The sequence below is a fragment of the Gracilinanus agilis genome, chromosome 2, assembly GCF_016433145.1.
Source record: "Gracilinanus agilis isolate LMUSP501 chromosome 2, AgileGrace, whole genome shotgun sequence".
In the NCBI taxonomy this organism is placed as follows: domain Eukaryota; kingdom Metazoa; phylum Chordata; class Mammalia; order Didelphimorphia; family Didelphidae; genus Gracilinanus; species Gracilinanus agilis.
In genome coordinates this window covers 593,729,470-593,754,992 of record NC_058131.1, presented here as the reverse complement: position 1 = coordinate 593,754,992, position 25,523 = coordinate 593,729,470, and the positions used below count along the sequence as shown (strand labels likewise).

At 31.5% G+C, this 25,523-nt stretch overlaps 1 protein-coding gene across 1 annotated transcript in view; it reads left to right on the top strand.

The window, feature by feature from the left end:
• The first annotated feature begins 17,863 nt into the window (after positions 1-17,863).
• CHD2 (chromodomain helicase DNA binding protein 2) overlaps positions 17,864-25,523 on the top strand; it is a 133,997-nt gene continuing 126,337 nt past the window's right edge. The window contains exons 1-2 of the mRNA XM_044665431.1: positions 17,864-18,424; positions 18,770-18,904. Coding sequence (XP_044521366.1) covers positions 18,843-18,904 — 62 coding nt within the window. The 5' untranslated portion in view covers positions 17,864-18,424; positions 18,770-18,842. The remainder of the gene's footprint in view (positions 18,425-18,769; positions 18,905-25,523) is intronic.

Here is a 25,523-nt window from a genome sequence, read left to right as displayed (position 1 = left end):
GGGGGGAGGAGGAGGAGGAGGAGGAGGGAGTAACACTGAGAGAGGAGACGGGAGAGAGACACCACACACACGGCACAAGATGGCCGGAGAGGCAGCAGCACCCCGAGCTGTCAGTCGTTCCCCCGCGGTGGCTGCGGTGGCTGGATGCTGGCGACCCGGCAAGGAGCCGCGCCTGGGCCGCTCGGGACTCTTGGAGGGGCTCAATAGCGAGGGTCCTTGGAGCCCCGGCGTGCAGAGGGTTTCCGGGGGCCACGGAGGGAAGGCGATCGGGTTGGAGGGGGGGTGATAGGCAGGAGTTGTGGCTGCCGCGGCCGCTGCGGCACTTGCCAGATGCTGGCTCTGTCCCTGGCGCCCTCAGCCCTGGGCTGTCCGCGGGAAGCGCGGCGGGGGTCGTCGCCCGTCGGGCGCTGGAGGTCAGCCGTGAAAAGGAGAGCTCGGGGGTCTGGGTCCCTGCTGCCCATGGACTGGGTAAGTCTCCTTTCTTTGCGCCTTTTATTGTCCTTTGTCCTTGAGAGGAAAAACAAAATGTCCTTGAGCTTCATAGGCGGGGTGGGGGGGAGGAGGGGACGAGAGTCGGTGGCGCTCCCTGCTTGCTCTTTGCTCTGCAGAGGGGCTGCTCGCCCCAGCCGTCAGCCCGACCACCTCCCCCGGGTCTGGGGTGTGGAGGGGGGCATTTGTTCTGGCGCCCCAGTAGGGTACAGTTGGTGCCAGGAGGTTATGGAGGATCTCTCCGCTTTGGAGCTAGGGGGAAGGGAGGGAAGAGAAGGCGAAGGATCGAGATGGGGGTGGGGGGAGCTGGTGGTTATTGCTGCAGAGACCGCAGACTTGTGGGGGTGGGGGCTTTTCAATTATTCCCCCCCCCAAAAAACTTGGGGATTCTATCTGTAAAAGGGGGTGGAAGTGATTTTGTAGGCTGGAGACAGTTACCCTAAAGGCGAGAAATGTTAGAGAATTGTCTTTTTTCCTCCTGTTTGTAAATTACTGTATTGTGAAGGGACCCTTTAAATTCTACTATTGGGCTTTTATATGGTTCTCCTTATGAAGATTAGGTATGTAACCACTATAGTTTAATTTAAATGATTGGTGGAACCGTTTCTGTGTTTAAAGAATAAAACTTGGGTTTTTTTTTTGGGGTGTTGGCTTTTAACTCTTTCCAAGCCATTTCAGAAAATGGACTGCAGGATTATATATATTCGAAGATATTTTGGAATACTATTAAAAATTCGTCTTAAAGAATAAAATTTTAAATTCAGTGCTTTTAAAAATGTTTCAGAAATGCTTCTATTTAAAAACAAAATTCTATATCTGTATACTTAATAAAGTCTCCTAATGACAAACGTATGGCTTAAATTTTGATTATTGTGCTTAGAGAGGAATGTAATGTGTATATCCTTAAACGGAGACGATATACAGTTAAAAATTTTTTTTATTTGACATTAAGGTGAAAATATTTGACATCCTGTTTTCCCCGTGGTGATTAGCTGGGCTGTTTTTAATGGCTTTTATAGGTTGTCAGTCGCCATTATCTGGAACTTCTTGAAATTTAGATCACAGTATTTTTAAGGAACAACTATTAGTATAATTCAGAACTTACCTGAGTTGTAAGAGTTTTAAAAGTTTGATTAGAAAATTTTTTTCAAAAATCTTCTATGACTCGACAGGGAACTACTAACAAAACTTTTTTTAAAGGGAATATTCAAACTGACTCTCAAAATGAAGTTACTTGTAGTGTAAATATTAGGTAAGACTTCTCAGTAATTGAGGGTGAAGAGGAGCCATATTTGTTGCATTTAGCCTACTATCAAACAGTACATGTTGTTTTAAAAATATGACTATGCGGAGTTACAGAAATATAATAATTTTAAAGGTGGAATTGTTGAAAAAAATTTGATACACAGAAGTGATGATTATGTATATATGCTATTATGTATTCTATAGTATATTCTCATTTTCTTGTGGATAAGCTGACACTGTAAAGGTTGTACCTGACTTGCAAAACAACGTTCAGCAAGAAATTCTATACCAGAGACCTAGATTAATTTAGGTTGTTGCAAGATGTTGTTTCCTCTTCAAATAACCTTGCTATTATATTTGTCTATATATAAATTTAATACAAATTGGTTTTTCAAAATGTACCGTATAATTAGTTATTCAACACTTCCCAATTTGGTAATTTATTTATTTGAATAGTATGTGGTTTAAAATAAAGTATTTCTCAATCTAAATTGCTTTTAAAAAGAAACGAGCTTCTTCATTACTAAAGTATGCTTAATTGTTACCAGGTTACATCTAGACTTTTTGTTTGTGTTTTTAATATGGGAAGTCTTTGAAAAAAAGCACCTGAAGTTAACAATACAGTTTGGAAACTGAATAAAGGTCATAGATACTGCAAGTTTTAGAACTTCTCAAAAGGACAAAGCTAATAATATGTGGTGAGCTCAAAAAACTTGTGATTTAAAATTTACAGTAGCAGGGGCCATTTTAACTTCAGTAGTTCTTAAGCTTTTTTTATTGGTCAGGATTAGAAAATTTCTGATGACAAAGGAAATGGAGACTACATTAATTTTAGAAAACTAATGCTGCATTTGCTGAATGTTTTGAATCCTCCCTTAAGCTAGGGTAAGAGGAAATAAATCTGGCTTAAAAAAAACCAAAACAAAACTGTTTCCCTGTAACATTCTTCAGGTAGCACCATCCTTTTCTATCTCCAGTGTATGTGTCTCTGGATCCAAAGATGATGAAAACAAAGCCTAACATGTAATATTAAGAAATCACTCCACCACAAATGCTTTCATTGATGGTGCCTTTGTGAGCCTTAGTTTTAACATGGCTATAGGTCTTATTTGGGAAATGTTATTCTTTTTCCCCCCTGGTACTTAGGCAAAGTGACATTTAATAACTAAAACATTAAGAAACCTTTCTTTCTTTCCCCTTTCTTTATAGATAAAATACAGAAAAAGTGAACTTGAACTTGATGGTGCTAAAGAAATTGAAGGCTTATTAGAGGTAAGAATTGGTAAACATTAGTTTATTTGAAATTTAGGAGGGTACCTTGTTAAATTTTCATTCACTACTGTTATTCTTGTTTATATTTTTTCAATTCACCATCGAATGCTTTTATAATGTACTCTTTGGAGGTAATTAAATCTAGTGTCACTAGGTTTTGAATCCCCAGAAATTGATTCCACAAACCTTTTGACTCTTTCAGGAAATAAATGTGTATGCAGTGCACATTCATTTCTTGTTAAATTAAAGTGTATTAAAAGCATTTCAATCTTCATTTTATTTTGAGGAAACTGTAAATTCAAAGGCCTTATAAACTTAAATTGTGAAGTGAATAAAATTGATATATAAAATAATTCAGAAATTAAGTACATTGTTTAGCTTTCCGCAATTTAGATTGTTTTAAGCATTTCAGAATGTATTCAGGATTTTGACTTTGGGTTTTAAAGACTGTTCTATTTTCCAGAAACTCTTAAAATGTTTTAAAGGCATTAATCTTAGTCAATAAAACAGAATCTTTATTCTTAGATGAATTTATTTAAAGTATACCTCCTATTTCTTCTCCAAAGGTACATACTTCATTTCTGAAGATTGAGAGGGCTGACGTGGATAGCCATTGAGATAAAAAGGCATCTTTGAAAAAGCCTTGGTTTTTGTGCAGCAGGTATGTGGATGGATTTTTTTTTTTTTAACACCTGAATATGGTCTTTTAGTGAGAAGAATTGGAACCAAAAATGTAAATACCATGGCACCAGACTTTGGCAAAGGCATAGAAGATAAATTAGGCTCTTTAGTCTTTTTGTTTATAATTTTAGAAATGTATTTAAATTTCCCCATTGTAGAAATACTGTACAAACATTTAATTTTTAGAAAAGTTACTTTGTGCATACATTTACATAGTTACACCTTCTTCCAAGAAAAATACTCTTTAGGACTATAATTGAATTTGTAATAGTTGGTCACTTAAATCTTTGCAATAAATAATTTCTCAGATTTAAAATTTTGATTTTAAAATGACATCTTTCATAGTAATAATCTTGGAACTTTCTGGGATATGCCAATTTTTTAAAAAAAGAAAAATAATTGAATAAATATTTTAAAAGACTTTAATGCTGCCTTATAGCATATTTTAAAAATGTACTATTTGTTTCCTACTTAAGTTTTTAGATTTTTGTGTACGTACTACCATAACTGCTACGGGGAAAAACCAGTACTATGCTTAAGTTATAAAATAGATCTTGGTTTTTTCATTTTCACTCGTTATGATCTTAGATTCTAAATGGAAAAAAATTTTTTAAGCAACAGGAATTTTTTTACACTGGTGTTTTGAAAATGAAATATTTTGCAGAGGGTATATACTACTAGAAATTGAATTTGATAATGGAAAGGAAATAATTCATTTTTCTTATAAAATCAACAGAATAGAATTTGGAAATCAGATTCAGATGCTTTTGCAAATTGATGAACAAAAAAGTTCAAAATAATTAGGGCATGACAATTTGGAATATATCCAGCCTACCTGGTTAATATAATGTAAAGTTTTACATTACTGCTTTTTAAAAATTTAAGTATATCCTAGATTATGTCGAAAACAAGTTTTCCTGAAAACATTTCAGCCAAGTTAGTAGTTGTGTCCAGAGCTATTATTTTGTTAATTATTTGGGTTTCTGTTTGCTAAAAGTGAGCTCAAGATTTCATTTTTTTTTACATAGGAAACATGTGAACTTCAGGCTTTCCCTATAGAATCAGGCAACTCTTGATTAAAAACAACACACCTTAAACTCTCAAGTCTTTACAAACAAAATTTTGAGTGAAGATGAGCCTCTCCACTAGGCATAGAGTAAATGATAGTGGCCTTTAGTTATTGAAGATAATTGAAATACTCTTAATTTAGTCACATTTTACTGAAGCTTTACAATAAAAAGCTTAACATTCATGTCATTTACTTGTAAAAAACAAATTGAATGTGACAATTGAATTGTAGTTAGATGAATTTTGGAGAGAATATAAACGATTTAGGACCAGTTTATGGCAAGAACCGTTTCCCACCCACCTCATTATAAGTAAAATAATTGGGATAGAGTTCTAATTGATCTTTTTCTTAAAATTTGGCAATGGAAGAGGAAGACACTTATGTAATGGCAGTATGTTCTGGGCCTTCACAGTAATGTTCATACTTAACATGTTTTTTTATGCTATGCTTTTAATAATTAAAATTTTCTCATTTTACTTGGCTAACCGGTTAGGTCATATATAAGTAGAAATTAATGTGTATGATTAAAGAAACTTAAATATAAATTTAATGTTAGTTACTGGCAACTTTTTTAGATTTTCATACATTTAGCATATCATATTCCATGGTAATAATAAATATATATAAATCCTTTAAAAAAAGCTAATATTTTATTCTGTGATTCTTGGAACCTCAAAAAAATTGTGAACCACCCGATTGTCTTTGACATTTCTTCTGACTTTGATAGCCTCTCTCTGGTAGCACCTGATTACGTCATTTAAATTATACACCATACTACAGAAATGAAAAGTTAAGACTTGTCATTTAAGGTGTTTTGTTATAACATGGGATATGAGTTTAGATAATAGTTTATTCATCATGTAAAATTGTTTTGATTTTTTTTTATTATTATTAGAAAAATTACTCCATAGTCAACAGCAGAAATCTTTATTTTCTGAGGGAAAGACCTTTATTTTGAGATTGTTTGAAAACTTTCTTTTTTTTTCTAATTTTAGTGAGTAAAGTTTTTGGTTTAGAGGCAAGAACCCAGGAGAAATGAGTTAGTACAGATATAAGACAAATATGACCCTTGGACAAGTTATTTAACATTTCTGGTTTCTCATTTGTAAAAAATGATTTATTATACTAGAAAATTTCTATTTAAAAGTACATTTCTGTCAATAAAGTTATGATCATATTTTGTTTAGGATTACTAAGTCCTTTTTAAAGACTGTGGATTGTATTGTTACCAAATAATTGTTACTTTTGTAATGTAAGCCAGTTAGGGATAAAAAAAAAACAAAACAAAACATAATTATAGAGAGAGGTTCTCATTAATCTCCAGTATAGAAAATTAATTGAACAATATAGATTAAAAGAGCCTTTGTAGGAGATGTTTTAAAATTAACCATAGCACATGTTTTATCTACTTTTAAGTTTAAAAAGTACTTTCCCTCATAACCTCATGAGGTAGGTATATTTATTGTTAAGTTTTTTTTTTTAAAGTACAATTAAATGGTAATATGTATTGGGTTATCTTGGGGAATTTTTGATGCAACCATAATTAAAATACATTGTGTTTATTGTTTTTTTAATTTGGGTAATGATTAAATGTTTCTTCTCAATGGAAGTGATATTTTCTACCTTTCATGCATAACTCAAATGGTAAAAATTATAAAATGTAGTTTACAAAATTTACAAGACATGATTGCAAATATGGTTTTTGTTGATTTCCATTAGACTTGTATTTGGGAGATGCCACTGTAAATACTAATACGTACTTTAGAAGATGAGCTTTTATTTTATTGTATATGCCTACCATGCAACTTGATAAAATAACAGCTTCAGGTTCAATTTCAGTCTTATAAATTGCAAGATATTTGTAAAACAAGGCACATCTGCTTTTTCAAATTCAAATCTCTTGAAAATCTTAGTCTAAATTTGTTCTAAAGTGTGGCAGTTATATGGCTAGATAACTAAATTCAGTGTTTTGTTAAAGTTAAATCTCTTTTTTATAATTGGGTATAATTTTTTTATTTCCACAAAATAATATTGTATCTTTTTTGCAATTTTAGTCATTCTGACTTGAAAAAATACTTTCAGATTTAATTTTTTCTAAACTTTAAACTTTAGATAAATTGAGTATGGTATTGAGAAAGCAAAGTATAGCAATACTACAAGCATACATGACTTAATGATTTCCATTTTCTTTGTCTTTTAATGCAGCTATACTAGATAGTTAAGTTTCTTACTTAAGTAGCTTTTAGTAATTTTGAAGAAATCAAAATGTGTTGCCTTTAGTAGTTGAAATTGAAAAAAAAATTTTTTTTAAAAACCCTTAACTTCTGTGTATTGGCTCCTAGGTGGAAGAGTGGTAAGGGTGGGCAATGGGGGTCAAGTGACTTGCCCAGGGTCACACAGCTGGGAAGTGTCTGAGGCCGGATTTGAATCTAGGACCTCCTGTCTCTAGGCCTAACTCTCAATCCGCTGAGCTACCCAGTTGCCCCTTTTAGTAGTTGAAATTAAAGAAAAGAGTATTTAAAAAGTTAAATGAAAAACTGAGGAAAGTGTATGTGTCTATATGAACATACATGTATTCTAGAGAATATATATATGCTCTATATATGTAATTAAGGAATAAGAATGGATAGGAAATAATTCTTGCCATTTGAGGTCTAGTATTTTTTGTAAACAAAATTTTTTTTTCTAAGTAGTTAAAGGTATTTTTTCCCCAGACAGTGTTTTGCAGTGAAAAGATTTAGAATTAGAAGACCTAGATTCAAATTCTGCTTTTGTTATTACCTGAATGACTCTGGGCAAGTTATTAACTTCTTCAGACCTCAGTATACTCATCTGTTAACTTGAAAGAGTTGAATTAAATAGTTTCTAAATTCTCTTCTGGAATTTGATTTCAGTGGCAAGTTTTGAAAGGAAAAGTTAATAAGGCTCATATTTAGACAAAATTTTACACCTGAAGTCAGTAATAGCTCCAGAATCCATGGGGTTATATTGTATTCATAAAAGCAGTTGTTCAGAACATGACACCCTTCTTGAGTTCACCAGTGATATGAGATGATAAAAGGACCCTATGTCTCAAGGTTGCTGTGAGGATAAAATGAGAAAAACCTTAAAATACTATGTAAAGATTAGCTATCATTTTTCAGGGTTGTCTATGGTAAAAATTCTATCATAACTATCCTTTTCAATCCTTTTTCCTTTATTTAGTTATTAGTAATATTTTAGTGAAGTCTTTGGAGTTGACAGTTTTAAAAATTAAATTTATAATGGCAGATTATAATTGATACTTCCACATAACAGTTTTGTAAGTAGTTGTGCCATTTCATTTTTTAAGTTCCTTTTGTTAATTGAATTACAATGTAATTTAAAATGTAAAGTCTTAGTAACAACATGAACGCATACTTAAGAAACTGTAGTTGTATGCTATATGTTAGTCATTACCAGTTTTGTGCATGTTAAGAATCAAAAAAAATATGCAAGTAACTTTATTTTTGATGTGACGAGAATTTAATTCTTATAACTGTACACTTACAATAACTTAGATATCCCAAAATATTCTGGAAAACTACTTTAGCAAGGATATTATCTTTAGTGGTGATTATGGTTTGAACTTTTTTCCTTTTGGAATATAGACATAAGTATATTTTTGTATTTATTAAACCCATATCTTCTGTCTTAGAATTAACATTATATATCGGTTCTAAGGCAGAAGAGCAGTAAAGGATAGGCAATGGGGATAGGTGACTGGTCCAGGGTCACATAGCTAGGAACTTTTTGAGGTCAGCTTTGAACCAATATATTGCCTCTCCAGGTCTTGTATTTATTTTTAAATCAGAAGTCTACACATGCCATTGTAATTCCCTTTTCACATTTTCTAATGAGCATTGAGTAAGATGAATGACATGAGAAACTAAATTTATTTTTTATCATGTTTTGTAATTTTTAGAGTCATGTCTATTTAACAGAATAATGGAGAAAATTTGATAAATCCATAGCACCAGGAAGGTAATTTATGAATTGTACTTGTAATGAGGAATTTTATATGTGGATGTATAAGCATGTCATTTAATAATGTTTTCAAAAAAGAAATTAATAACCTGAGGAGTTTGAATTGCCCCTTATACAGTATATAAGCATTTTAAAACAAAAGGTAAAAGCCATTTAAACTAGTGTATTAGGAAGCACATAGTTTATAGAATCTCTCCTTTTTTCTCCTCCTGCCCCTTCTACTTCTGCCTCTAGCCCTCTTTAATTTGCCATCTTACACTTTTTATGGTAGGAACTTATTTTTAGAGAATTTATGTAGGTGAGCAAAGGAAGTTTTCCTTTAGAGCAATCCTTCAATTGTAGGTAAGAGCTTTAGAGTTTTTGACAATTATAAATTATTAAAGATCATAGAATTCCTAGGTTGAGAGCTTAAAAAGGACCAGAGTAAATCAGATAATCTTTTTGGCCATCTTCTATATTTTGGATTCTATTATTCTGTATGCATAAAAGGCTTAAGCAGGTAAGTGATTTTTTTTAGACATCATTGCTTTAACTCTGGACCAAATGATGGCGTTTACAAGTTAACTGAACTTATTATTTTGTATATGAGATATTTTTCTTTCCCTCTACAGAAATGTGTTTTCTAACAAAAACTTTTTAACTTATAAAAATAATAGAAGTTAAAGTATTTCTAAGTTTGTTTTGCTTTAATATATTTAGATATGGTTTCTAACTAGAAAAGTAGATTTTATGTAAAAACTATTTTGAGCAAAAAATGAGATGAACTTTTTAAAAAGCAGTTGTAACAAGCTCTTTAATGGCAGGGTCTGTTATTATTGTTGTAGCAAGTGCCTTACACATAGTACATGCTTAATACATATTTATTGAATTGAAAAGTTAGTCTTAGGTATTTTATTAATTTAAAGTTTGGGAATGTAGTATTTTATTTAGCAGATCATATCTCTGACATCTCCTTGCTCTGTGCTTTGGAAACTTGTCTTTCAAGTCTACATGAAACTCTTAAAAACTAGTCTTTTTTTAAAAAGATACTTAAGTAGATCACTGGATGAGCAGCCAAGATTCAACTAATTGATTGAATTATATGTTTCATTGTAGGCCTCTAAAATGAACATTGTATGTGTACAATAGTCATTGTTTCCAATACTAAATTCCACACTTATCAACCTTTTAACATTTTCATGACCTCTTCTTGACCTTATTAGTGATGAATAGATTGAATCAAGCTATCATTCTAGGGTTCCTTCCAGTCTAGCTTTTTTGATTTTTTTTTTTTAAGCCCTTACTTTCTTAGAATTGATACTAGGTATCAGTTCAGTGGCAGAAGAGTAAGTAAGGAGCAGCTAAACAGGATTAAGTGACTTTGTACGGGGTCATATAGCAAGGAAGGAAGGGTATGAGGCCAGATTTGAACCTAAGATCACCTTTCTACACTTTTGTTCACTGAGCCACCTAGCTACCCTCTAGCTTTTTGATTTTTAATAAACTTTTTACTCTCAGCCTACAATTTTTTTGGAAAATAATAGGATTGAAAGACAACTCGGGTAGATCCATAGATCTACAGTTAACTCAGGTGGGTAGAGACAGATTTTAGAGGTGGACTATCCATTTGAATAAGTTGGCCTATACTAATTTACAGTACCTATGTACAGGTATTTTCAAATTATAGCTGTATTACTAAGAGCTAGCATTTTTATAGCACATTAAAGTTGGCAAAGCACTTTACAGATAAATCATCTCATTTAATCCTCTACCACCTTGGGAGGTAGGTGCTATTATTATTCCCACTTTATAGATGAGGAAACTGAATTAGACTTGGTTAAGTGGCTTGCCTAGGTCATACATCTAGTCTTCATGTTGGATCAGTTTAAAGGAACCTCAAGCTATCTAGTCCAAAATATACTCAAAGCACTAACCTTATCTACAACATTCCCCAATTCTTGGCATTTATTCCTTACTTTGAAGACTTCCAATGATGAAGGAACTTTTAAGGCAGCATAATCTATTTGTAAATGATGCTTAAGTTTTCAGAAATTTTTCCTTCTATATAGTAAAAATTTGTCTTCCTGTAAATTTCTACTCATTGGTCTACCCTCCAGGGCTAAACAGAATAAGTTGAATCATTTTCACATGAAAACCTTTCAATTATTTGAAGATAACAATGTCTTCTCTTAGTTATCTTTTTAAAGACAAAAACAATTGCAGCTCTTTTAACTGGTCCCTTGTATGGCTCTTGTTCATTTTCTTTTGTGGGATGATTAGGGGAATTGAGTTAAAAAGAATACCTAAATGGGTCACTAAATAAAATGTTCTGTTATGCTTTAAAGACAAAACAAAATTTTTTAGACTTTCCTCATAGAAATTGTACTTATTGAAAATGATAGGAGATATTTTTATTTTCTTAACCTTCAATAATATATGAATGTTGAAAATTAGATTTGATTAAACTATGAAAGCATAAGATATGTTCCATTTACCAGTTTTTTATATTATATCATTGTTTGAGGAAACTATAACTGCTAATAATAACTAGAAATATCAACTATCTGTATTCCAATTGATTTTTCAGTTTTTTCTTCAATTATTTTAAGGTAGTGTTTGTTTAGTTTATAAATCTGTAAAGGGCAGGATTTTAGGAAAATAAGAATTCACATTTTTGAAATTTCAAACAGATGTTTTCAATTATTGGCCATTCATTACTGCATCAGCTTTATAGCTTTATATTTCATTCAATTATGACAAATCTAGAAATATGCTTTCCTTTTAAATACAGACTTTAATGTATCAAAGACTGTACTAGATCCAAAAAATATAGACAGAATTTAAGGTGAGCCATAATTTACAAAGTAATCTTAATTCCAATGAAGGATAAATGTGGGTTCAATTTGTTAGCCAGAATATTTGTCAGGTCTCTAGAAATTGCCTGCATTAATATAAAAGGATTGAATGCCAAACCTAAGTACTTATTCTTTTTATTTAATACTTTAATATATTGGAGGAACCCATTAATACTGGATCCAGTGTTGCCATTTTCCTCTGTAATTTTTAACTTTTTCACTATTATATCATGATTTCCTTAAATGGGTGAAAGTAAATATTTTGTGCATATTTTAAATATAATTTTTTCCAGATTTGGAATTGGATTTTTTACTTGGATTTTAAATACACTACCCTAATTTAATTTCATCAAATAAAGTAAAACAATCAGATTAAAGTTGATAGCTTTCTTTCCACAAGTCAGCTCTTTAAAAACATGTAAATTTGAAGTACTTGCTTTTTTCCCTAATCTCAAAAATGAAAAAACATCAGATCTAGATTTTATACCTAGTTCAACAGAAAGTTTTATATGTGACTAATTTGAGGACAAATTAACAGGTACTTGGATTTGACTACAGAAAGTTATGTGGATCTCTATTAACTACATGGAACAAATAGTTATATGTTTGAAGCATTAAGTAATTAATGGAATGACTAGGAGGAGTTACTTAGGAATTTGAACTTTTCAAAGTAATGTTCTGATAACTTTATTATAATGGTTTTATTGATAGCTATGAATAATATTACAAGAAGAAAAATTTGATTATTGATTGAATCTGATTCTTGATTGAAATAATTTGTTAGTGTGGGGAATCTCTTGTATTCATATTATAAGATAGCTTGAAAATAGTTTAATTGTTGAAAATGATAAGGTGTAAAAATACTCTAAATATTTGATTGAACTTGTCAGTAAAGATCTCTTTTAATTCATGTTATAGCATGGTTTGAAAGGAGTTCAATTTAGTTATAGAAAATAGAATGATAACTTGATTTTATTAGCATATTAATTTATCATTTAAATAAAGTACAAGCTTTTCTTTCTAGCAAATCAGAACTAACATCATGAGAATGTGGAAAATTATCAGTTAATTCTCAAACTTTGGTATCTTAAGTTTCCATATAGTCAGTTATAAAATTTGTGTTGGAATTGATATTTATTTAGAATAGAGAATGGGTTTTAATTCATTTATTTGTAAATTCTGTTGTTATATGAGCTTCAAAGTATATGTTCCATTTCTTGTGTTCTATAATTTGCAATCTAAAAGTTTGTTCATGAAGTCTTAAATGTTATTTAACACTAATATCAACTACTCATTTGGGAACATATTGATTAGTAGATTACAGATATTTGGCTTATTTCATTTATTAATATTCTTTGAGTTTGTTTTTTATCAAAATAGTTGTCGGATCTATAGATTTTATACTTAGTTCTAAAGTAATTTATTAGCCAAAGTTGTTCTTACAAGGATGGTGTGATTTTTTTTTCTTAAATATTAAATAATTTTATATTGGCTACTTTGACAACTTGAATGGGATCTTATATGTCTTAAAAGAATTGGTTTTTTTTGATGCTACATATTCTTCTTAGGCTTCACATAAAGATAAGTGTACTTCCATATGTAAAAGTAGTCTTCCCTTTAATATTTACCTCTTAAAATATTTGGATTATTTACTAAAAGTATCAGCATTATCTACTATATTAGTTCATCTAACAAACACATTTTATTCACAAATTCTTTAAATAACCTGAAACTTTTAGTACTTTCTCCATCAATGTTTTTTGAATCTGAAAAAATTGGTACAGTCACATGACATGAAATATAAACTTCACATGAACCTCAAGTCCAGTACTTAATTTCAAAGAGAATCAGGAATAGTTCAGTAATCAAGTAATAAATAAAATCAAGAGAGTAACTCCTGGCTTTGTGCTCTAAGTAAACTACTTTTCTGACCTCAAATTAAAAAAAAGATAATAGCCAGTATCTAATTATATAAGAACACAAGTAATGGCTATCAGTCTTGTGATCTTTAATCCATTTAGTATAATTGATTACATTACTCATCAGTTAACTTATTTTAGACTATTTTAAGCTTAGAAAAAGAAAGCCATTCCTTGTTTTAACTATTCTAAGCAGCACTGAATGGAAAATTCAGCTATATAAACCATGGTTATCTAGGAAATGATTGAATCAAATTGCCAATGGAACAAAGGATAGAAGAAGTAAAAAGCCTCAATTATGCCATTCAAATAGAATGAAACATGAAATGGGGAAAGAATATGAGTTATAGCTTCTTGAAGTTGGGTACAAATTATTTACATTCTTGAAGGGGAAATGATTACTTTTTGATATTGGTACCCTTTTGCCGCTTAGGTGGTTTTGGTTAGTATTGATATGAATGGCAGTTCCTTGTGGTAAGCCAAGTGATTTATGTTATCTAATATCTTAGTGGAAACGCATGTTTTAGGCTTAATTTGTAGACTTACAAACATGAAGATTAACCACCTATTGGATTATGTGCCCTTTTGTGGATTGATAATATTTGATTATTTCTAACTTAGTTATTACTATGAATGTCTATACAATTGAAGCAAAGAGTTGACTTATCTTCAAAGTCTACAGAATAATGTTGATAAAGAAATAAGTTTTTGCATTTAGATCATCCAAATTAATTAATTAATTGGAAAATTGTCCAGCTCCTCACCTTACCTGTATTTGGAAAGCCATAGGCACTGTTTTGACATTTAAAGAATGATTATATTTTATTTAACATATCATGTTTCATATTTAATTTAAAAAACATAATTTTAGTTAAAGAAACTAATTGGCAATTTTTTAAGTTTTATTTTTTCCCACTGAATTATAGCTCTCCATTTCTTTAGTAGTAGCAGAATAAGATGACTTTGTGGTCCTTTTAAGCAAGCTAATCAACATCTTTTATCTCATTAGAAAATCATTAACTTCTATTTATATTGGTCCTCTCCACCCTCCTCTTTTTAATGTTCTTTGTATGGTTCTTAGTATTTTGGATAGGAGATATAACAAAATAGTTTTATTATTTTATATTAAAATAATTTTTAAATAATAAAGATGTTATTATCTGGACAGTTTTTATCATATAGTTTTGTTTTCCTTAGCCTCAATATTTATTTAATTTAAAATTTTAGGTTCAAAGCTTTGTTTTGTCTTTTCCGTTTGTACTATTAAACACTTATGTTTTTTACATGTTTAAGTTTTAATGAAGTACATTTATCCTTAATACATTTTCTTACTCTTAAGAAAATTTTATCTCTCACATTCTTTTATTTCATTATTTTAATTGATACTTTGGATCATTCTTTGCAAGCCAACTATTTTTAAAGGATTTTAGCTAGAAAAACACTTTCTTTGTAATGCATTTTTTATAAAGGTAAAGAACTTTATATTTATTGAACTTTATTGTAAAAACAAGTTTTCCCTCCATGGTAAAAATGCTTTTGGGCGTTGGGTGGGGAGTGGATGGATGTTTTTAAACAAAAGTATTAGTATTCCAACAGCATTTTTCTTTTAATTTTTTTTCATAAAGCACCCAGTCAACTTGAAGAGTCTCAAATGGAGCCTTTCCTGAGAGATCAAGATGGAAGTTCACTGTGGATTGACAGTTTAAGGAAAATGAATTTATGCAAGTGTGCTGTGATATATTCAACCAAGACAGGGGTGTTTTAACGTGGATTCCATGCAATCAGTGAAGATCTAGGTTTCTGATCATCTAAGAAAAATGGACAATGGATTTTGACATTCTTCTGACTTTTTGTATCATTCAAGGCCAATTAAATTCTGGACATTTTTGAAAAAAATTATTAAAAACATAACTAGAAACTAGAAGAGATAAATGATTTTTGATCAATCACTTGATTGTATAAAGAATGTATTTGTGTATTAATTTTAATAAAATTTATAATATTTCTACACTTTCCTAGTTTATTTTTTGACTGAAGAATTGCCATTTGATTGAGAGCAAACATTCCTTGATGACTACAATTATTATACAGGGCAGTAACTAAAGCTGACAAAAATTAAAAGTTGCATAATGTTAAATATTTTACTTCAAATGAGAGTGGGCTGATTTTCTGCTGATGATTTGGGCTACAAATCAATCAAGATAACTTTTTGTTGAAAGTAATTTATTTTCAAAATGATACTCATCTTTGATATTTTGGAATCTTTTAATTCTTGAATTAAGTTGCTATTCAGCATTAGCCCAAAAATGACTTGTAAACCAAAAGGCTTAATGAGATAAAAACCTGTACATACTTGAATACATCATCTAATAGATTATTAAATTTGACCAGAAATTTAGAGTGAATTGTGTAACAAATTATTCTAAATTACTTTGTTTTGATTACAAAGCATCTCATATTTCTACAATTGATGAAATTATATATATTTTATATGTTTTGGGGTTAGAAAGTTGAATATTGTAATTAAAATGATGTCTATTGTGTCTGCTCTTCATGTTGAGGAAAAAGGAAGGGTCTAGGTTTGAAGGAAGCAAGCAGTTCCTAAGCCATAAATTTATTAAAAAGTTGGTAATACCCATTTGCAATATTATTTGGCTATCAAAAAAGGTAATAGTGTTTGTTAACCTATGCTTGTCTTATAAATTGTACAAGCTCCGTTTTTTTAAAAATTGAGATTTCATGAACTATGTTTGCCTCACAGATTTAATATATGTCTGATTTAAAATTCTTATACTTCCAAATATTTGAGTTTTGTATATAACCAATAAGAAATGGATGAGAGCTAATTTTTAACAACCAGAGTGTAAAGTGGTGTGTTCTTTAGATGTGATATGTGATAGCCTTTAAAAGGTGGAATGAGTTTTCAAGATTTCTGTTGCTGTCAGAGGTCATCTTACAAGTACATTGATAAAGATGGTTCATATTTGGTTATAATTATTAGGTGATATTTAATGAATTACTAATTTCTCTAGTGTATGTCTGGCATGTTCTTTGGTGATTGAGGTAGTTGGTCTTGGTAGGTTTGGTGTATTTCTGTTTTGTTTGAAATTACAAATGCTACCTTTTTGAAGTATGTTACTTTGGTATGGATTCTTGATTTTGATTTTTTTTATGTTGGCCTGGTTCAAATTTTAGTGTTTTTTCTTGGATGTCTAAAATTGAATTCTTTCAGTACTGGGAGTAGTTCTTACTTTGAGAGGGTACTTATTGAATAAGGAGCATTGATGTTTTTACTGTTTTCTATTTGTAGTTTTGTTTTTGCTTGGCTTCATCAAGTATTTGATGAAGTAAAAGGTAGTTTGGTTACTTGAGGTTTGACTTGAGAAATTATTTTTTCCCTTGATAATTTAGAAGGCATGGTTTAGATTCTCTATATTCTTCCTTTCCTATTGCCAACAGATACCAGGACTTGGTTGAAACTGGTATTAACCAAACTTGGCCTTTCTTGGATTTTGTTTTTCTTTTGAGAGAATGATTGTTAATACCTCATGTGGATTTGGGGAAAATTTTGGGTGCATAAACCTTGGTCTGTTTGGTAACATGGCTGTTCCCAGGATACTAGAATCTGGAATTTCTCTTAATATTTATATATCATTGTTTGAAGTAATTCTGTTATTATGGTTCTTTGTTTTTATATTTATTACATTTATAAGGCTATACAATGGGTTAAAGAATTTTGTGAAAATAAAACCTAAGAGAAATTGTCAGTTGGTTTAATAAAAATCAGTTGGCTTTGAATTTTGCCCTTATGGAACTGGACACTAGGGAGGCGCTCTTGAGTTGTAAAAAATTAGCCCATTTTGCCTTGTAGTGTGGAAAAATATTTTAAAATGTTCTTATTCCTGGAATTTTAGACATTATTACACAAAGCTTGGATATTTAGGATACTAAATTTTGTCTTTTATTTACAAATCTTGTTACTGGGTGGGGTACTTTTTTTTTTTTTAACAAGATTAGCCATTATTTAATCAATGGCTGAGTCTAAGAATTGCCCCTCTTTCAAAATGGCTTGATAAAGCACCACTTCCTGTCCAGAAAGGAAGTAATTTTAGCTCTAGGACTGAAATATTTAGCAGATCTTTAAACAAAAGGAATAAATTACATTTTTGTCTGGCTTGAAAAGGGTGCTTGAACCAGAGTGGGTTAAGATGCCCTCCCTCCTCCCTGTGGGGGTGATTTGAAGAAGCCAGAGGGTGTGTATGGGTGTGTGTGTGGGGTCCTTAGGCTCCCTTCTTAGATGGAGGCTTTTTTTTTTTTTTTTTTTTTTTTTAGTAGGAATGAAGGGGTGGGTCTATGGTACATCACCTGAGTTGTGGGGTAAATGTAGAGAGTGTCAATCAAAGGCAGAGCTCTCAGAGCTGGGAAGGAGGCTCTAGATGGCGGCTGTGCCTTAGAGAGCGCGCTCAGCTCAGCTCCCTGCCTTCTCCCCACTTTACGCAACTTTCTCTAACTTTCGGGCAGCCTCAGGGGGCCCCCGCAGCCCCCTTCCTCTCCTGGTGACCTGGTGGGGTAGATTCGAGCCATTTTTAGGGAGAAAAGCAGCTTTTAGGGGGTCTTTTTTCGTGCCTTGTTGGAAAGAAGAAGCCCGTACTGAGAGCCAGGTCGTTGTTTTTTCCAGCTTAGAAGCCATGGCGCACCTCCATTTTTGTGCGCTCTCCTAATGAGCTTTTTCCCCCGGACCTTTTTGTATTAATTATCGCTTATTTTTTTTAAACAATAAACCTTTTTGGATAGTTTTTATTTATTTTTTGTTCTTAAGTGAACATTTAACGTTTATTTTTTAATTATTCGGGAATCTAATGTTTTTCTACTACTAGATACTCTCCGTTTGGACCTGCTTCATGGATCAGGTAGGTTCACGATTATTAGTGATAATTGTAAAGATTTCTGCAGTTAAATTTGCTTTATTTTCTGTAAATTTGAGTTGTTCTCGGATGACGCAATAAGATAAAGAGATTGTTATTTGTATCTAGTGTTACTTTGAGAAACTTTCCCTATTGAGGAGGATGCTTTCCTCTGGTCAGTTTATCTTATATTTAAAACAAAAAATTTTTAAAAAGATTTTAATTTTACATTTTTCGATGTTGAGGTTTGTATTATAACAATATCATTGCAGCGTCAGGACTTTGTTCCTGATAATGAAAAAATCATTGATAGAAGCTCTGGGACCTTACCTTTCTTTCAACTTTTGACAGTAAATACCTGAGCACAAGACTTCAAAGCAAACACAGATTCACCTCCCCCCTTTTAATATTTAAGAATTAAAAGATGATGAGAAATAAGGACAAAAGCCAAGAAGAGGACGGTTCAGTACACAGCAATGCATCGAGGTATGAGCTATCAACTTTCTCCCCCCATTTTTTTTTTTTTTGTGGAAACCTCAGCATACATTGTTTACCTTGACAGCCATGGATTGCTGTCTATTTGATATCGAATGTTTAACTAATTTGGATTCCCCTTTTTTAAGCAGTGACCTTGAGATTGCTAATATGCCACACCCTAATTTTTTGGTAGCAATTTCTGAAAGTTGTGCTGTGACTTAAGGCCCCATATAGTAGTCAAAAGGTATGATACCTTTATCCAAGGGAGTCTTTCCTGTAAATTACAGTTTTTTGGATATTAATTTTCAGATTTTAGGTTTTTGTGCTGCAGAAAAATGACCTTGTCGGTTTAGCCATTGCTGCATTGCACCATTTTACATACAAGGCAAATTTTTCTTTGAAGAATCTAGGATATCCAAACTTTAACTGAGGGCCATAGAGCAGCCTTGTAGTAGTAAATTATAGTAAATAGACACTAGAGAAAGTTACATGAATGAAAAAATGTGCATTTTAAAATAAAAATTAAAAAAGACCTCTTTGACTGATGTTCCTCTGTTTATATTTTTATTTGACCTTAGAATACTTTGATACACTTGACATTTTATGAAATTTTGATACTATTTATCAAATCCTTTACTTGATGGTTACAGTTCACATACTTATAAAATCAAAACTGATCATAGAGTAGGGAATGCTTTTATTTGACTTACAGTACTTGTTTAGTTAGTTTACAGTTATTATGTTTATATGTTTACTTTTGTGTTAAAAACTAGGAAGGTTATTTTCAGGTATATTTTCAAATTGTAGATTTGGATAAAACAATTTGGTAGAAAAGAATTTTCTCCTACTTCATGACATTTTAAATATAGGTTCTTATATTTAGTCAGCATTCCAGCAGAATTTATTGTGGTTCTATTTTTTATTTTCTTTTATTAAGGGTATGTGGAATGCCTTATCCTATGAAGTTTGTAAATAGACCATGATTAAAACATGATATGTTTTCTATTCAGGTTTTAGTGGAGCTTGTAATGAATAGGTAATAAAGATTACAAAATGTTACCTTTGTACAATCCTATGTTTGATGATTTTTCATGTATGAATACTTTGGTTGATGTACTTAGAGATATTATTTGTAACTAGAGAATTAAAAATTTTTAATTTTGTAAAGGTAAAAGAAAATGTGACCAATTACTTGGTATCTCCCCATCTCTTTATTCCCATTTCTCAATTTGCCTTTGCCTATTTTAAAAACTGTATAAAATACATCGAGTGATATTAAAATAGATTAGTGTTTTTGAAAGTGTTGTATATGATTTACTTTTTATATCTGTTAAATTTTACACACAATAAATATTTGCATTTTTAAACATGAACTGCTTAACTTTGAAATGTTTCTCTGATTTTAATCCTTTTTAAAAAAAAGTCTTTGGCTTTTTGATTGCTTTACAGTTTGAATTCTTAACTTAGTACCTGAACTATTAAAAGTAATTTCTTTTCTTTTAATGATAAAAGTGAATTATTTTAAAGACAAGAAAAACTGTTGCCCAATAAATACTAAGATCATTTTTTAGAGAATGAGTAGGTGGGGAAAATAAAGGCATTTGAGGAAATAGAAAAGGGAAATTTTGACATCTAGGTATATTTAACAAACTTGTAATTAAAGGCCCACTACAAAATAGTATTCCCCTGGGTTTGTAATTTGCATAACTTCACTTGGGTCTTGTTTAGCTTTTCTATACAAAGATTATGTTTAGCATCATTGATCTCGCTCTGTGTTTTCTAATAAAAAAAAAAGCACATGGTGATGTTGACTTTTTGACTTTTAGCTTTCAACCTCCCAAAATGCTTATTTGGCCCTCTCAAAGTTCTAGTATTATGTGTGCATTTGAATAAGGACCAAGTACTTGCAGATGAATTTTTTTCAAGTATGTTTTTACATGTCCAAGATTCTTTACTTTGAGAAACTCTTAGAAGATGAAGGAATATCTTATAGAAACTAATTTACTTTTCAGTTCGTGTGATATCCTGAAAAGCTATGCAATGTATATTTATGACTTCACTTCCTTTTTTAAATTATGGAGCCATCTCTGAAGGATGTTAGTAATGTATTAATGTAATTGGGTAATGTGACTTCCTTGATTGAAAGCTAAGTTGAAAGTTAGTAGTCCAGGTAACTGGTACCCTAATTTACTGTAATAACTCAGGTCCTGGGACAAGAAACCGGGCTTCATCTATTTATATTGTTTCTATTGAAACTATATAAAGATACTTAGTTTCTATTGTGTAATAATAGAACACTGTAGGTAGCTTTAGTGAAAATGTAACTAAGGACCTTAAGTCAAGAAAAAGAAAACTTACAGAGCAAATAGAAATTCCTTTGGGAATTAGCTGGAAAGAAATTCTAGAGGGAGTGATTTTCACTGAGTTTAGCAGACTTTCTTAATGCTTTTGGAGATATGGAACACTTTATAATAATGATTAGAAATATCTGTTTACATATTTTGTAGTTATACTGTGTAATTACGTGCCACCCTTTTTTTGCAACTTGATTTTTTTCAAGGAAGGAGTAGCGTTATCTGGAATGTTAAGACAACACAAAAACATTAAAAATTATTATTACTGAAAATTATGTCCCTGAGTGTATCCTGCTTCTGAGATTTCTTAACACTATTAGTACTGATATGTAGTTATTTCTACCTATTTTCAAAGAGAAAATTGGGGTACTTAATTTGAATTTTTTGTTTCTAACACTAGTACTGTGTGAAATAGAAGATTTTGATGGTATATGTAGATATAGGTACCAATACCACAAATATTGGTGTAATTTGGAAATTGAGAATTACCTTAATACTAATATAGGCAAAGAAGGAAATGATATGACAGGGCTGTTTATTTGTATTTCTGTTGTCTCATCATCATACATTTTTAAATTATCATTTATCTTTGATTTTTACTAAATAACAACCTGGGAAATTTGCATTTGAGCCTGTTTCCTTCTAAAATGCTTACATTTCAGACCTCTGTCCTCAATACACCAAGAAGCTACTATAGAACAGTTACTGTAAGAGATTGGGGGGTGATGGTTAGCAGTTGCATAATGCAGCATACTGTGAAACTGAACATGCAGTTTGTGGCAGCCATTTTATGATCTTGTTTCTTATAACCTGAGATTTTGAGGAGAGGTTTAAATGTAAAACTATTCACAATACTTAAGTGCTACAAATTAAATATATTAGTTTATTACTTCCATGGTGTGAAAATGACTAGAAATTAGATGTGGCAGAGCAACTAAAATAAAGAATTCATGGCATTTTGGTGCAGGTCCAGTTCAGTCACAAAATGGCTGTTCCTTTGTGCCGCATAGCTGACAGACATACTGCATTGCACTGTGTACTCTAAAAACAGCAGGAAGTTGCTGGTGGGGAGTTCAAAGGCCGTCCTGTGTTGGCTGTGGAATCTGATTGGCTGTTAGCTCACTTAGTAACAGGAGTGTCAACAGTGGAGGCTCTGTAGGAAAGGCTCTGCCTTCCAGTGATGTCAGCATTAGCTCAGTGCTTGTCAAAGCCTCGCCCTCTCCTGGCACTATAGTTACTGCTTGCTCAGCCAGTTGGGGCCACGTTGCTTTTACTGTCCCCTGTTTTAGTAGACAAAAAACCAGGAATGATTTCTTTTGTTATTTTGTTTTTCACCCGATGTTTAAAGAAATCTATCTGGAGGTAGATTTTGTGCTGGAAGCAGGTATTTGGGAGGACAATTCTGAGAAATGGTTTTTTGTTTGGTCCACATAGCATTGCTGTTTTCTCCCCGCCTCCCCCTTCCTCTCCCTTTTGCTCTTTCTACTGAAGATCATTTGCATTTACTGTGCATTCCTATGCATGCTTAAAGCTGATCTACCCCTGGGAACCTTTCCCTCCTCCCTCATTCTAATTTTCCCATTATAGAAGAAGTGCCGAGATTATAAGAGAAACATGTTGGCCAGAATACTTACAAATGGATTATTTTGAAAAAGTAAACATTAAAAATAAGTTTATTATCTCCCCATTCCCCCTTCTCAAACTCTTTATTTGGTACTGCTGTTGTTGACTTTTTCCATTTACTGTAAAATCCTGTTAGGTTTGAATACTTAACTCTTTAGTTACTTGCTCTTCAGCTAAACTTTCCTATTAGACCAACAAACATGCATGCCTGGTTTTTTAACTGGAAGATTTTGAAAATATATTGTAACATTTATTAAAAACGTCACCTAGTAGAAAAAGATAGTTTAAACTCTTGATCATTTAATTTTTAAGTTGATCTTAGAGTTTTGATATAATTTTAATAATTAAGCCAAATCAGTGTAGGCTGTATTAGTACTATAAGAATCTGGTTCACATTTTTATATTCTGGAGATGGTTCTTTTGGTAACTTTTTGTTTTATTAGAACCAAAACTGATTTCATAAACTGAGGACCGAATATGAAAACATTTTCCTTTTTAAAAACTTTTAAAAGAGGAAAAATGGGAAACTTATTAAATGGTGGAAGTTATTGTGTATTCAAACTGTATAAATCACACCTGATTCTAGGAAAGTAAAAATTTTGAGTAGTAATCTTAATTTATAATAAATCTTAATCTCAAAAATACTTTTGGTCAAAATAAAGTTTACATTGGGGAAAGATCATAGATGAGAACATTTCATTCCTATGAGAGAAAAAAATTAATTTTTCTTTAAAGCAAGGCTTTTTATTGACTTAAAATATGAATTGATCAAAAAAGGGGTACAAATTCTGATTCCTTTATTAAAGACTAATTTACTGAAACCCTGTAATTTTAGTTACTAAGCAACTGCCTCAGATATTGTGAGATATATCTTGTTAAAAGTAACAAGGGCTATATCTCTCTAGTGAATACTACATCCAGTGGAGTAAAATTGTATTTTTTTAAAATGTGGTTTAGAAAAAAGTGCAGACATTATAAATTTTTGTTCTTACCTTTTAAAACAACTCAAAATGAAACAGTGTATAGTATATCCTAATGTTCCCCTTTATCCCCCTTTTTAAGCACATGATTTTTAATTGGTATGGGGAGCTCTTTCATTGGAGAATTCTATGCATATTCAGATGAGTATCTTTTGCCAGTTACATAGTATTGAGTTGCTAGGGTCATACTGCCAGACCAGGTGTGGAAATAGCATATAAATCCAAGTTTTCCTGAGGCCAGCTCTCCTTCCTCTTTACTATCATGTCTCTTGTTTATTCATTACCTGTTTAATATTTATTGGGATTTTTCTTCTGTATGTTAGCACAAATTAGAAATTTTTATTAAATGAATTGAATTTCATTGTGTTATAGTCACATCCATGGCCTGAAAATATTTACATAACTTTTTTGAGTGCGCATTTATCATGTATATTTTCTGCCCTTTACATACCCTTAACTTTAAAGAGAAAGACAATATAGTGGCTGGAAAAGAAAGCTATCATCTCTCTAAATTTTTACTGTTTTGATTCCTTTCGTTTCAAAACTCTAACATCAAACCTATTTGTCTTTTAAGCAGGTGTTGACTTTTTGTAATAAGAGCCCTTGAGGAAAGAAGGCAGGACAAACAGTACTTGTTGAGTGAGAGACTAATAAAATTGAGAAATATTTTTTTTAAAGAACAGTTACCACAGTGTTGAAATATTGAACATTATTATGTGTAGGCCTTTTTGTGAGAAAGGATATCTTGATTTGAAAAAAATAGATTTTTCATTTCTTAGTTATGCAGAGATTTCTCATAATTCCACAGATAAGACTACACATTAAGAGGACAAGGACTGTAATTAATATTATATAATGCCAAATCTGGGGTGATCATAGAAATCAACCTGTAGAAGTGTAATTTGAGCTATAATATATTGTGATTTTTATATGGTTCTATATTCAATTCAAGAAACATCTATTAAGGGTATTATACAAAGAAAATTTAAATAATCTTTTAAGGAATTCACAGTAAAATAATGGTATATGTTTGCTATTATGTAACAGAATGCAAAATATTATTTACAAAGTACTTTGAAGAAAGTTCTAACTTCTTTCTTCAACTGCTGGCAATTTATTTTACAGATAGGGAAACAGTTTGAGGATGACTTAATTAATTCCCCTAGTGGCTGAAGATTTGAGCCGAGGTCTTCCTAAAGTTCAATTCTCTCCCTGAAAAGTATTTTCTTTAGGGATTGTAGGTTTTAATGGAATTAAATTCTTTTAAACATATTGTAATGATATGTAATTTAAAATGAGTGGAGTCCTTCAGGGTTGTTTTCTTATGTATATAGAATATATAACAGCCTATGAACTATATAGCATTTTTGAAGAAAAAGTTTTAAAATATACATATATAGTATACATGAGCACACATGGGGGAAGGAACATTAAAACATTTGTTTAATAAAATAATTTAGATCTATTCAGGACCCTTTTTACAAGCTATACAGGAGTCAATCTTTTTTCTTTATATTATTGCCAAATTATGGATAGATAACAGTGCTTTGATTAACCATTGTATTCACCAAAATTTGTTTTGGATTATGGCTGTTTACAGAAATCACATAAAGGTAATGAAAAATTATAGGGAAGTCTATAAAGGCAATTAAAAAGATGTATACATCACTT